General features: G+C 36.5%; 1 protein-coding gene across 1 annotated transcript in view; it reads left to right on the plus strand.

Moving 5' to 3' along the window:
- The window catches only part of LOC149782811 (Fanconi anemia group A protein-like), a 293,000-nt gene that overhangs the window by 14,103 nt on the left and 263,445 nt on the right, over positions 1-15,452 (plus strand). The window contains exons 5-6 of the mRNA XM_089934328.1: positions 2,159-2,251; positions 11,713-11,786. Of these exons, the coding sequence (XP_089790454.1) occupies positions 2,159-2,251; positions 11,713-11,786 (167 nt within the window). The remainder of the gene's footprint in view (positions 1-2,158; positions 2,252-11,712; positions 11,787-15,452) is intronic.

Below are 15,452 nucleotides of genomic sequence, written 5' to 3' on the forward strand. Positions count from 1 at the left end.
ATAAACAACTTCATTAGAAAAAAGTGCGTTGTTAAAAAAATTGTTATTGACGTGATTGTAAAATGAGGAATGTCTTTAAACTGCCCAGCTCTCTTCCCCCGCACTCCCCATGGTTTTCTCGATGTCAAAACGATTTTAAACAAGTTTTGGAGGTCCCTTGGTAACTCATGCCCTCACTTATAGTGCAATCTATGTCTGTGGATCCCATTGTGTGCGAGTTATCGAGGGAGAGGTGTATGTTGAATCATCATTTTTACCAGATGAGTTATACTGTGTCCATGCCAATACACACATGCTTGGTTTCACTAATAAATTGAGGATTAAACATTCCTTGTCTTTTACACTAGATTCAGGGAATATAATTCTTTCTAGGTTCACAAATAAATCAGTCAAGAAGAAAGGATGATCATGTGTGAGAGTTCAGAAATACTGAAATTTTTGCATTTTCCTAAGATTTATTTAGAGTCTTTACCATGTTCTGTATATTAGAGGAAAAGCTTACCCCAGACTTCAATGCCTATCCAACACTTGAACGGCTTTTCTCTTGCTTTGTAATTGTATGTTCACTATCTCACACCTTAAGGACCCTCATCTCATAATTTATTTCCCTAGAATACAAAATAAAAATTTAAAAGAACTTGCAGTATTGTGAATTAAATCCCAAATAGTCACTAACTGATTCGGCCCCAATCCCATCTGTAGGCGTGATGAGGCTGTACCCTATTTCTGAGCTCTGCAGCATCAAGGTCATTTAAGATACACCAATGTGGGTGGCATTAAAAAAAAGCAGACAGATATAGCTCTAAAATGATACCAAATAATCTGGAAGTTCTAGTTGCACTACAAAATACAGAGGAAAAAACCTAATTTTTTGGACCCGTTTTGTTTTCACCCAAAATTTGTTCATGGTCGGAATGCAATTTTATGTCTGATTTGAGACCTTTTAGCCTCAGATCTTAGGCAGACCGGTCTGAACTGCACATAGACAGGTGAACCTTTGCAAAAACTAGGATAAGGTGGACATTTGGAATAAAGAGCGGTCTCTGTACGAAAATGATGGGTCCATTAAGCAACAACAAAAACCCAAAGAACTCCAGTTTTACCCTTCTGCTCATGCGCAAGCAAAATAACCAATGGAAAATGATGTTTCTAATACAGCTAGGCATTAGCCTCATGGAAAATCTGTTGAAAGCCGATGTATTCAGAAATAGCCCCCCAAATGTATTTCCTATGTGCATTTCAGGCGAAAATGCCAAAAACCTCTGGGGCCAAATGAGTTAAAGTTCTATTGCAAGTCTAAAAATATAGAGTGTTATGAATGAATTCCAGTGTTCCAAATGAATTCCAATCTTGAATATACTGATGTACCAAAAGTCTGGAATGTGTTGACATGCTAACAGTCTTGATGCATCACATTGATATAATCGTCTTTAAATGATATTGCAGAATAGTAATTTAGTCCAAAGGTATCAATGAGCGCTTTGCAATTCCATTGGATAATTTAAATAAATAAATCCTCTCAAATTATTACTTAACACAACTGAAAGACTGATTCCATTACAGATGTTAAGAAAGGAATAAATAATTCTGTTGTAAATAACCTAATGTACACACCATCACCGGACTTAATGATACAATGGATATTTCCATATATTTGTAAACAAGGTCAGGTTTGTATACTTAAACTTTAGCAAACTATCTGGTAAAGATCAGGTTTACCATATTTTTCCAAGGGGAATACCCTTGTCCTAAACTCAAATCCAAGTAGACATGTATTAAGAAAATGACATTAGTCATGTAGACCAAAACTTATCTCCTCAGTTATGAACAATGGACAATCACACAATACAAATTAAATATATGTAATTTATCTCACTTCTTTTCTGCACCATCTTACACCTGTAGGGCTTTTATTTTGCACTGCATGTCAGCTGTTTTACACCTGAAAGGCATTTGTCTTGATTTGCATGTTCACTGTGTTAACCAAATATTATCAAGGCTAATCAAGATCAGTTTTTAAAATTCAGAATATAGTTGAAAAAACAACAAACAAGCATGTATTATGTCAGGGAACTAAACTTGCAAAAATGAGCTTAATAGTTTTTATATTTTTTTGTTCATGAATTTTATATTTATATTTGAACCATTTTATTTTTAGGCTGATATACAGAGAGTTGTTCATTTTATAAAGCAGTTGATAATGGAGAACAGTTTTAACCAGACCAAATTCCTTTCACTTCTTTTCAAAGAGGTAAGTGAAAATGGGTGTAACTAGTGAACTTGGTAAAGAAGTTGTTCACATGGTTTAAGTATGTTGAAAAGATTGTTGAATCAGTTATTAACTTCATTTAAAGATTTTTGGCCAAAATAAAACAAAATATTGGTGGTTCTTTAACAGCATTAAAAAATTGATCTTCAGTATTAAATATTTTTTTTATTACTTTTTTTATCCAGTTGTGATTATGTCAGTTTTGGATCTATTGTTACTGTTTTGGACTTTTTTATGTGCATGTGATAAAATGTTATAAGGTTGGGTCCATTAAAATAATGCAGGTCTCGTTACTGGAACCACACATTTTTTCTTTGACAAATCTGACCTCGTACCATCTCAACATTTTTTGTCTGTTATGAAAATCTACACTCGTAAACAGAGTGAATCTCCCTCAGGAATGATCATTGGAAAATAAGTGTAGTGGTGGCTTCTTTGATAATACAGATTGTGACAGTGGATCTCTTAGTCCTAGTTTGCATATTTATGTACCCATTACAGATGATTCTTTTGTCCAGGTGGAGGCTGAGACTATGCCCATTGGACCAACTCTCACAATCTGCACAAATTTGAGGTACCATCTCAGACAATTGGGCAACAGCACTTGGCTCAAGTTGGAATTACCTTTGCAGTGAAACTTCTGAAATCACAACTGTATGGATATGAGTGCAGACAGCTGGGAGGCACACCTGCTTACATCTTTCCTGGAAGCCATTGGTGTGACACCCCACCCCCCGATTGTCATTTACTTATCAGATCTGCTAACTCTTATGACTTTCCTGGCATCCAGAAAGTGATGCATGTTTAAGACGAAAGGGAAAATGAGCTTCTAGAAAAGCGTTAATAATCAACACAGAAGAATAAAAAGGTGTATTCTAATTTTTGTGAATAAAAGCTGTTAAGGACACAATTATGTTTATTGGACATTATGTACCAATTTGAGTATGTCTTATGGTGGGAGATATAATTGCCGTCGTCATGTGAAATGGAAAAGAATTTCCAAGAATTATGTCAAGTTGAGAAATATGCAACAAGCCATTGAGTTGCATAGGGTTTGGAACTAACATTTGTGCAACTGTACTAGTGGCAAATAAAGTCATGCGTACTTGACAAACTTTTCAGTTGAACATAATGTTTATCGTTGATGCATCAAACTTTTAATTATGTTTTCCAGCTTTGCAATAGCAGTTATTGATATTTTATTACACCTTACTGAAAACTGGTCAGTCTTATGGGGAAAAAATCAACTGACTTACTGAGATGGACTCATCAGGGTCGGCAGGTCTGACATATCAGTATTCTTGAGATGTAAGTCATATTTGAAAATGTTTCATTGGTGGCAGGAGAATTCAGCAAGTTCATTATCCCAGAAGATTCAACTAATACAAACAAAATGCTCTCTTCATCCCTTGGTTTTCACTCAGATATATGCCCAATAGGATTGACCAGTGGTGGATCTCTTTGCAACAAGGTGGAATACCAAATTTTCAACATCTGTCTCACCAAGGCCAGATCCTAAGGCCAACACAGTTAAATTAATGCTATTTATATAAATTGGATTAGCCTGGAACCCAGCACTCACCCTCCAACACCTCTGATTCCTTGCCTGATACAGAAAGCAAGAGAACTGAAGTTTCACCTTATCGTGATTGCTCCACTCAAAAGGGAAGAATCTTGGATGAATGACCTGATCAAACTTGCAACAGAAATCTTCAGGTAAATCAAGATATCCCTCATCTGCTCATGCAACCATGACAGCAGGTGTTTCATCCCAACCCAGAGTTGCTGAACCTGCACATCTGGATCATATTAAACAAGCTTTCAGGAACAAACCGTTCTCACAACCAGTGGTGGAGAAATCTTGCAAGAAATACTGCCCTCCAGTTTACCACTGCAGGCATCAATACCTAAAATAGCTAGCTTCCTTTTAGAGTTCTTTGACAACAAATGGTTGATACCAATCACAATCAAAATGTACCTTTCTGTGATCACTGACACCCTGCATCATGATGGAAGAGAGGATATTGGACAAAACAAAGACCAATATTATCTCTTGTCCAATTTTGGTACATGTCCAAAGATGCGGGCTCTTATCCCAAAGTGGAATCAATCATGGGTACTAACCTAACACTATTTGAACCACACTCGAGAGGCTCATTGGTTCACCTCAGATAAGATCTGCTTGCTCACTGCAATAATGAATGGCAGGAAGAATCTGCAAAATGTATGCCCTATCAGTGGACCCGAAGTACATGCAGTTCCAACAAGATGGGTCTGTATCGCTCATGATGGCCCCTGGTTTCATTGCCAAGAGCAGGTTCTCATTCATGGGAAAACAGACCTTTGTAATGAGATTCCTGTCTACTCTGGACACTTCATCTGTAAAAGTTAATCTATAGGACCCAATGTGAGCCATGAAGTATTTCTTAAGAAGGACCAAGCTGTTGCATCGAGGGAGATCACCACTCTTCTTATCCCTCGCAGAAAGGGCAAAATATTGGTACATACACTTTTGTCCTGGATAAAGTGTGATATTTGTTCGACATATTAGAAAATAGCACCATACCAAATGAACTTGCCTCACCTCTTGACTCACAAAATTAGGGGAGTTATCACAAATGTTAATTCTCCTTTTTATCTGCTAGGTGCCCATTAGAGCTGGGTACCATGAAAAATTTTGTACTGTGGTATTTTTTAACATACCGTGATATGTACCATGACTTAAATTGGGGACCAACAATTTAATTTTCTGAGGTAGGGACTAGGATTTTTTTTTCTTTTCACATTTCTAATTGCTGGAAAAATATCTCATTCTGATTTAAAGCAAAATAAAAATATAATTATTTTGAGATAAAGGAAAATATCTCAGCTCAACAAAAACATTTGCAATCCTCCCCAATGAATTGAATGGTCAGTACTTCACATGTACAGTAGATAAATTTGCTGTGATATTTTATTTGTTGTTACAGTACACATTTTAATCCAAAATCTGTAGCTAAAGAGAAATGAGAAAATATATAGTGGATTAAAGAAATTACATAAAATTCAAACAACTGCTATCCTGAAAATCTTGTGACAGTTCTTTGTCTTGCAAAGGAATGCATGTACTTAACATACACAATGACATATGCTAATAAATAACCAGAAAAATGACAATTTTTAAAAATAAAAAATGTCCAAAATTGTTCTAAAAGTTGGATTTCTCTCATATCTTTCAAAAAATCCATTTAGCCACTATATTGGCATCTTTTAGCCATGTCAAAATATGATTTAAAATTCATAAATCATATTTGTAATGGCTGAAATTAATTTGTGACAAATTAGACTATTTTGTCTACTAATTGGAATTATTTTGTCATGACAAAATGAAAACATAAAAAGATGCTTTTAATATCAATTAAATTTTAACAAGATTTTTCAGGAATTTCTGTAAATTCCTTACTGACAGAAACTACCATTGTACTGGTACAGTAAAAAAAAGTACTGTGTATATACCAGAAATAAATGCATACCATGGTAAACCAGTATCCTGGTAATACCATGCACCTCTAGTGGATACAGTTATACCTTGATGTAACCAGTTTTCACTTTTTCTGTCATGCTGCAAAGATGGTCATCATAGAATCAATTTAATCCAATACATAAACTTCATATTGATCTATATTTTCAGTTTTAGAGAAATTCAAATGTTGTTTTATATGATGCATTCAACATTTTTGTCAGATGTAATGTCTCAACTGAAGATGTAATGGAGTCAGTTGGATGGCACACTCAGACCACTTTCTCCAGCTTTGTATCCATGAGATACAGCCTCGCAAAGGAGACAACCAAACCTCATTGGGCCAGTGGTAGCTGCATAGGCAGTGACCATGCCCTGATTTTGATAGCAAAACCTCAGAACCAGCTGGTATTGGCCACTTTCACTAGATTTGCCTGGAAAACAACAGGTGAGACCATATTCAAGTGCAGAATCCCACAGGGATCTCCATTGCACATGTATAACCAAATTGTCTCCTATTGTGCAAGACTGACATTAGGAGAAGTTCATCAAATAATAGAGCAATCATGTTCCTACTGGGTCATACAGGTAGAGGTGGTATGCTCTGCATTTCCTCCTCCTCTTCCCTTTGCTTCTAATCTAATATGATTAGGTAATTTATTTGACAGAGAAAGCAGATTTTTTGTAGATTATGTTTCTTCAAAAAAAAATCTTAACTGATTACATTAAAATAGTACCTCCCACCTTTCCTGTAAGGTTTCACTTATGTAATAACTGGTTACATCCTGGTATAATGATAGTCATCTAGTGGTTATAAAGGGAGTTAACCTGTAACAGTTGATTCCCTTGGTCTGTATAATTTTCTCCAGGACGTTTGATGAGCACATGGACCGTTTAGAGTCAACCATTGCACACTTACACCAGCATGGTCTTAGGCTGAAACCCTCTAACTGTGAGTTGCTCATATATTCAGTTGTTTATCTGGGTCACATTATATTTGAGGAGGGTATCAAGACTGACCCAGAGAAAACATGTTATTAAGACAGCCTAAAAACATAAAGGAGCTGTGTCATCTTTTGGGGTTCACTGGTTACTATCGCCGCAGATAGCACAACCGTTAAATGCTCTGTTAGAGGCTTATGGAAAGACCAAGGTGTCTCATAAGAAAAAGAACAAGTCCAAAAAGAAACAAGTAGCTCCTTGGACTTGGGAGCACTGCCCAAGAAACTGCGACCCTTATAGATAAATTGACCTCTAAGTTAAATATGACTGAACTCCCATTTAGATCAAGATGTTGATCCCTACCAGAGAAATTAAAATGCTTAGACACCAGGGAATCTATATGATTACAGATATCTCTCAAGTGCTTTTTATTCTTGGAATTCCCTTTTAGTCTCACCTACGTTTTATGTAGGTGAGTAAATAGATGACGTGAATTTGGCACAGTGTCCTCCTAGTTTTGAGGCTTCTCAGAGAAAGGTGTTCCAAACACTGACAAATCGGGAGAATTAATGACTCAATGGCATATATTAATTTCTAATCCTTGAACCATTTTCCTATGCCGGATATTCCCTGGTGTCTAAGCATTTTATTTTCTCTATGTATCCAAAACTCAGCTATGAGAGAATGGTTTATTTTGGAACCCAGATGCTACAAGTGCAAGTTGTGACAATACTAGTCACATGACCTCACCAGTAGCTATACCAGCTGCACCTGCGACACCAATGACAAAAGGGCTGTGTAAACCTCACGGTGACTTAACAAAGTGATCAGTTGAACAAACGAATCAACCCTTATTATTCCCTCTGATGAGTTAAATAGTAACAACCTGGTCAGGGACAGTAGGTGACTAGGACACCCTAGCAGATGGGAGGGTTCACCTCCACATCCAAACTGTCATAAATTGACCTCTACCCCAATCTTAGCTTTTGCTGACCATGCTAAACCATTTATTGTGCATACTGATGCTAGCAGTCCTATATCAAGAGCAGGATGGTGTAAAAAGGGTCATTGCTTATGCGAGTTGCAGATTGAGACCCAGTAAATAAGCTTGAGTTTTTGGCGTTAAAATTGGCCATGATGGATAAATTCTATGACTATCTCGTAGGTTTCTCCGGCAAAAGTAACACTGATGCTGACATCCTCTTGCATTTACCACAAATATTCCTTGATGTGGTGGAAGCCATTTACTATCCAGCCACTGTATCTGTTTTCTTGATTGAGAGTGTTTTGGATGATTTGGCACCTCATTCGGTTGATGAGGTGTTCTCATCTGAGCGTTGTATCAACATTGAGTTGGACAGGTAACAGTTGACCGAAAAAACAATAGCAAAAGTTATTGACCTCAAGAGTAAGGTTTTTGGCCCAGGAAGTAGGATCTCTGGAGAGAAAATTTGTCTGCAGAAGTTTCTTTATGAATTGAACTGCCTTGTACTTGAAAATGGCATTCTTTACAGAACCACTTCTCGATGGTCAATCAATCAGACAGTTTGTGATCCCAAGTCATAACAGAGCCTGGCTCTGAAAGATATCCATAATGATATGGGTGATAGGGCAAGGAGATGACACTCTGGTTAGCTAGGCAAAGGTTTTATTGGCCTGGTCTGGAGAAGGACGTGAATCACAATGTGGAGTCTTACAAACTGTGTATGTCAAAAGACTCTGTTTAGGGCAATGGCTGAATTAACCACAATTCAAACCACCTGCCCAATGGAGCTCATCTCCATAGACTTTTTGTCACTAGAGTGATCTGTGAGAGGGTTTGAGAATATCTTGGTGATAACTGATCATTTCACCAGGTATGCTCAGGCCGTTCCTTGCTACAACCAAACGGCTCGATTGACACTAAAGCCCTTTTATGAGCACTTTTTTGATATTACAGTTTCTCGGAAAGGCTTCACATTGATCAGGGATGTAATTTCAAGGGTATGGTTATAAAGGAGCTATGCAAATTAGCAAACATACAGAAGCCTCACTCCTCCCTATTTCACCCACAGGGAAATGATGCCTGCAAATGCTTCAATGGAACACTGTTAAAAACACAAGGGACATTGGAGGGAGAACAAAAACAAGATTGGAAGTCGTTCATTGCTCTAATTGTCGATGCATATAATGCTACTAAGAATGTTTCCACTGGATTCTCACCCCATTTTCTTATATTTGGGTGACACCAACTGCTTTCGGTTGATGCCTGTCTAAGCACCGCACCAGATTGTGGCAAGGCTACTGCAGAACCTCACTCGAATGTGGAAAAACTGAAAGACCACCACTGATTCACATGGGAATCAAGCAATAGCCATGCTAAGAATAAGGTCCAGTATGATTAGAAGGCCTGAGAGTCCAAACTTGAAGTAGGGGACCAAGTCCTAGTGTGCAATGTTGGACTAAAAGGGAAACAAAAATTAGCTACAAGTGGACCAAGGACGTATATCAGGTCATATCAATCCCCAATTTATATATGCCAGTGTACAAGGTGAGAAGGGTTGCATGTCTGAAATCTATATGCACATTGCATAGTAATGCTTTTGCCATTTAACTGTCTTCCTTGTGATCCAGCCCCCATGAAATTGGTTCAGAAAAAAAACAAGTGTACAAAAGGTTACCTCTTCTGAGGCTAGCTCTGAATCTTTGAGTTGTGATTCAGACACCGACTGATATACCACACAGATGACCGGTTGGGCCGGGAAGGAGATTGTCCGACCCCATGAGCACTGCACATCGATCGCCCCTGATAGTAGATCTGTTAATAACCCCCATACTAGCCAGCCTCTTGAAAGCGTAACCAGGTGTCACAGGAAGACTCAGGCCAGTAACCAGTAAGACATTCTACAGGAGACCGAAGACTATCCGATTGGCTTGGCCAGTGGGTATATTTGCAGACAATGTATTATGTGTGGGTTACTGCAGTCTATCCAAATCTTTCAGGGTTATTTTAGTAGGTGGGAGTGATGCTGAATATCCCATTTATTGTCAAACTAACAAAAATATAAATATAAGGGGACAATTTGACATCATTACGTAAGTAGGTGTAGCTTCAATGACAGTGGTTTTACATACTTAATTATTTTGCTGGGCAATTTAACTTGTTAAGCTCTGTAGTTCCATTTATTTTTTACTTGTCCTCCATGTTATGAACTAATATTGCTGCGGAATGATGGATAAATGTGTGGGGTAGTGGTCTTCAGGGGAGAATCAGGAAGTTTCAAATCCCTCTGGGGCTGGCCTACTAGGTCACTCACACTAGTACTACTATAGAAGTAAAAGAAAAAAGGAATATGTAATAATAGAAAACCATTCTTGTATGGTGTTCATTTCAAAACAGAAGAGGATGATCTTTCAAATGATTTTTTTTTAATGGTTGCTTTTAAATCTTGATATCATATGTGAATACCTGTCATGTATTGGTTAATGTTTTATTTATTTCTGAAGACATGTATTGTACTGATTGATTATTTGCTTCTGTACATTTTTTTGTTGCTGCAGGAACAAATTTGCTAAATATCAGGCAACATTTACACTTAGGGAGGATTATGTGACCCAGGTGCGTGATGATCATGAGTGAGCACTTGAGTGCATGATCAATCAGTTCACAAAGCGCATGAAGGGGATGATAACATCAAGCACCTGGCACCTAATAAAAGCCCATGGCACTCATCGTATTGGCTCTGGATGAACAACATCGTGTTCATTTTGTCTAGGCCTATGGTGGCAAATACAATTCATGAAAAAATATAGCATCTGAATATTTAGGGTCTTCGTGTCTGGTGTTTTCTCTTTGGTTTTTCTTGAAAATAAACCCCATGTCCTGAGGGTGTTGTGTTTGCTTCTTTTTGTACAATGCCCTGCTCAAATATATGGAGGTTTTTGCCTTTCTGGGATGGCTGGATTTGGAGGTAGTAGAGAAAGTTACCCCTAATCTAATGAGATAATAATAATAATAATGAGGACTTTGTATAGCGCCTAATCTTTAGAAGCTCTAAACGCTTTACAACATTAGACAACACCTATAAGATAAAAAACATATAATGATATGATTACAAAAACAAACACCATGAAATTAGAAAACATAAAAAAACATGCTAAGAATATTTAAGGTAGGAAACATTATTAGGGCTTTAAGTTTGTTCTTGCAGTCGAAATAAGTGAGTTTTGAGAGCACTCTTGAATGGGATCACTGTGTCTTTGTGCCTAAGTTCAGTGGGCAATTCATTCCATGTTGCTGGGCCCTGGTATGCAAAAGAACGCTGTCCATATGACTTTGTTTTCATATTGGGAATAATGAGTATGCAATTGTCAGAAGAGGAGTGTAAGTATCTTGCTGGTGTGTACACATGAGTGAGGTCAGATAGGTATGTTGGACTAGAGTCCGACAGTGAAACATAGCACAGAAAACCGGTAAGTATTATTGGAAAAACAGAATTTACTATAAAAATTTTATCCTGATAAATGATAACAACTAGAGTCAGCAAGACTGGAAGAAATGTATACAGAAACCATTCTGCTGGTTCAGATTTCTTGGCTGTTAGGCAGATACCAAGCCCAATTGATTCTTCTTGGCTGTTAGGCAGATACCAAGCCCAATTGATTCTTTTATCAGAACCAAGCAGGGGTTATAGAAGATTTATTTTTCCATGGGGATAGGATTTGAGAGGGGGCTGTAGCCCTGGGATGAGGAATAGGAATGTAAGCAAAGGATATGAACAATGCTTCTGTGTTTCGCAGTGCTAGATATGATTTCGTATTAGAATGGAAAAATATTATTCTTGAATCACTTCAAAAATACGAGGTTAATATTATGTTTTCTTGCGTCTGCTACAGAAAATTACAGGTAATTACAGGTACTTCCTAACACTGGATAAGTAAATGTATTATTATTTCATCCTAAAAGAATTTATGAAAGGGTACTTTTATCGTTGAAATTGCCTATGTAGTTGTATATTTTCAGGCCACTCTTCCCTTAGAACTTCTATGGATTTTAAACATGGAGGCTGTAGTAAGGTTTGATGTTTACCTAAACAGGTGAGAATTATACCTTTGTCAGTATTGTTTATGTATCATTAAATCATAAAATTACATAAGGAGGCAGATAAACTGGAATAATTAAAATATCTTTTCCCTTTTAGTTTAAAATATCACATGTATTGTACTAGATATTTTACAAGATTGTTGTGCCCTTATTCAGAAATTGAAAGACACCTTATGATAGGGATCATTTACGAGTCCCATTTCTTAATATCTGTAATCATATTAATTTCTATAAAAAAGATGTATTCTTAAATGATAAATTTGGTGATCCTTTGAGTGTCCTCTTTCAACAAGTTTCAGTGTCCTCTTTCAACAAGTTTCAGTGTCCTCTTTCAACAAGTTTCAGTGTAGTATGAGAATTTGCAGCAACTGATGCATATAATTATTCTTACAATGACATGCGCTCATTTGTAATTTTTGAGTCTTTTCCATCAATAAGATAAAAAATTTAATTTAATAAATGATCTTAATGAAAGAAAACAATAAGGAAATTGAATGACTAGTGATATTCCAAGATAGTTTCAGTGAATCATAAATAGGAATGTCTTATTTTGATAAATCTTGGATATATTTAGTGTTTCTTTAGCTTTCCAGGAAAAGGGTATAGTTTATGGGATCCTTTGCACTTACAGGGGACTTTACCTCTCATTGGATTATTGTCCTATTACTTTCTTATTATATCACCACAGTTATGAACATTTACATAATATTTTCTTATGTTACTGCACTCAGTTCAAAGTAATAATTCTTTTTTCATCCTAAATTATACTAAATTATTGTTAAAATTTTATTACCTATCCTTATTCAGTAGGGGTGAAACGATACACCTGTGTTGCATATTGATATAATTCACGATACACAGCCTGCAATATGATACATATTGATACACATATGAACTTGTTAGTCTTTCCATCTTTAAAAGGTAGGTGGTGCCCCTTTATGTATGTTGACTTGCTGGTTGTATTTCCAGTATGCAGATTATAGAGATATAGTTATATATTTATATGCAATTCTCATCGATGACAAGAAGAAGAAAAAACATTCAAACAGGCTAGCTGTATGTTGTCAGTGAGTTTTATTCAGCGTTTAAGGTCATTTTAATGGTGGCTCCATTTAACTCACTTTAACCACCAGGCCCTTTGTTTTGCATGCCAGTGATGCTTTGAAACGATCTTATTACCAATTGTGTATCTCACTTTAACTTGGAAGACATTACGATGTTATCTTCAAATCAGAAGAAATAAAGCAATTACCTCGTGCAAAGGAGCATGGGAATGAGCATGAATAGCAACAAAGTATATCACATTGTACTTCTTGCAGATTTAAAAGACTGCAGCTATGGCCACAGGTACATTGTATTTGTTAGTGAAGAAGAAAAACTATTGACGACACCCAGTCCTGTTCAAATTTTTTTATAAATTTACATGAGGTGATCACTTGAGTGGTTTAAAATCAGTCTCTTTTGCTGATTCTGTGCTAATTTTATTTATTCCATCAACACCTTCAATTGCTGGTTAAATATCTCTGCATAACAAGAGAAATTCCAAATGTGTTCCCATGTACAATTTAAGGAGAGCTGCTGCCAGGATTTTATCTTGAGGCGGGACTTTGTCCTTTGTCACCGAAAGAAGGGGAGAGCAGAAAAGAAGGAGGAGGAGGAAATGTCATTGTTAAATATTTACCTAACACTTCAATATCTGTCTCTTTCTTCCTGTTCCACTTTTTTAGAGCTCTACTGAAATCCAAATCTTTAAAAGATGTCACCTCTAGTTATATAAGTATTAATCTATTAATTATTTCTGAGCATACTTTGTTCCTTATCTGTACATGAATAGTTTTCTGTTCTTCCTTCTGAAGTGCATATACATGGTTAGCTTTTTCAGCTTCAAGATGTTGGGGAACTGGTCTACGTGGCTGTTATTTACAATTTTCCAGAGCTCACAGATGTTATCTATTGGATACATCTGCTCCAAAATATGATTTTTCACTTACAAAAACTTAATTTCTTGTATCAGTAATTTACAGAGTACCATGCCAGATTTCCATAATGCTGTATTAGGGTTTTTAGTCTATCAATGCCATAGTCTGCTTGTGCAGACAGAGTTATTCAGATAAATATCTTCTTAATTTCATATTTTTTCATCCTTATTTATTCAGCTTATCTTAACCCTGATATGGTTATATGGCTTTCTAACATATCATCTGCAGGGCTGAATTGATTGACAAAATAAATGAAAATTGCATTCTACTTTTAAATTGTCTGTATTTTAATTAGGTTCAGTTTTCTGCTTTTTCTACATTTAATTTCAAAATACTGCTGAAAGGGAGATTAACCATCATGACATCTATTTTTGTCCATCCAGCATGTACATCTGATTAATATTTAACACCATTTTTCGGCTAAAAATCATTCACTGGTATCTCCATTAACAATATCGCAGTTCCATTAATCCAATACTTAATAACTTTAATAACTATTGTCATCATCACTATAACCAGCCAGTATTTGCTGAATGAAAACATAACGAACCACACCGGGAATTTTTGGTTTACTAGGTAGCTCATATTTTAAACATGCATTTGTAAAACATCCTTCATGGAAGGTTCAAACTATGCCATAATGCTTATTGTAGGGCACAATGTGCCAATCAAATTTAGTCTAACAACCATTCATGTCATGCTTGAAGAACCCAGTTGCGTAATTGGTAGCCTACCTGAAAAACAAATGTCGTGACAAGAATGGTTAAATACAAATTGTATGCTCTACCAAACACATTTTCATATGTGCGACTTTCAAATAATTTGAGGGAGTTCTTTCACATCACTGTTCTCCAAGTGTGCAAATTCATACAAATTTTGCATGATTCGGCGATTGCACACCCTGACAGCATTTTTGTTTTAAATACTACATATTAAAGACTTTTGCGCGAAATTTGTGGCTTTGTTTGTCATGCAGGGAATAAGCTACACAAATTCCACTGGTCAACAGTGAAATCATTACTGACTTAAAAAGGCCCTAATCTGTAGTATTTTGGTGTGCCGAACACGAATATAACCGTGAAAAATTTGTATTGGCTCTCGTTTTGAAGATATTCATATACCTCATTTTCTATGTTTCACTGTGTAAATTTCTCCAGTAGGACTGCAGCAACATCCGGAATAATGATGTAACATTGCATAATACCATCATGCTCACATCATCCACAGTTGATTGCATCATTTTCTGATGCAATGCAATACTAATGCCATGCGGCTGCTGAAGTAAGTTGACGTCAGCAGTGTACTATACATGTGTAGGCCTATTATACTAATGCCAGGCGGCTGCTGAAGCTGACGTAAGCAGTGTACTATATAAAGCCCAATCAGATAGGTTCAGCATTTAAAATATTTTAGACGTTGTGCGAGACAGTTCAAGCTACTGTTACATAAAACTTATTATTTTATCCATTTACGTACAATAAAGAACAGTAATGCCTCGAAAGTGTGTTAATACCGCGGACAATTTTTGCTATATTTGTTGGGAAGTGACATTTGCCAACCAGAAGAAAAGTATCAATTCTCAAGTGAAGAAGGCATATCATCTTTACTTCGGATGCAAGGTTGGTGACCAAGACAAGCCTTGGGCTCCGCATATATGCTGTGCTACATGTACAACACAGC

Source organism: Sinohyriopsis cumingii, chromosome 15 (assembly GCF_028554795.1).
Source record: "Sinohyriopsis cumingii isolate HCF-2022 chromosome 15, ASM2855479v2, whole genome shotgun sequence".
NCBI lineage: Eukaryota > Metazoa > Mollusca > Bivalvia > Unionida > Unionidae > Sinohyriopsis > Sinohyriopsis cumingii.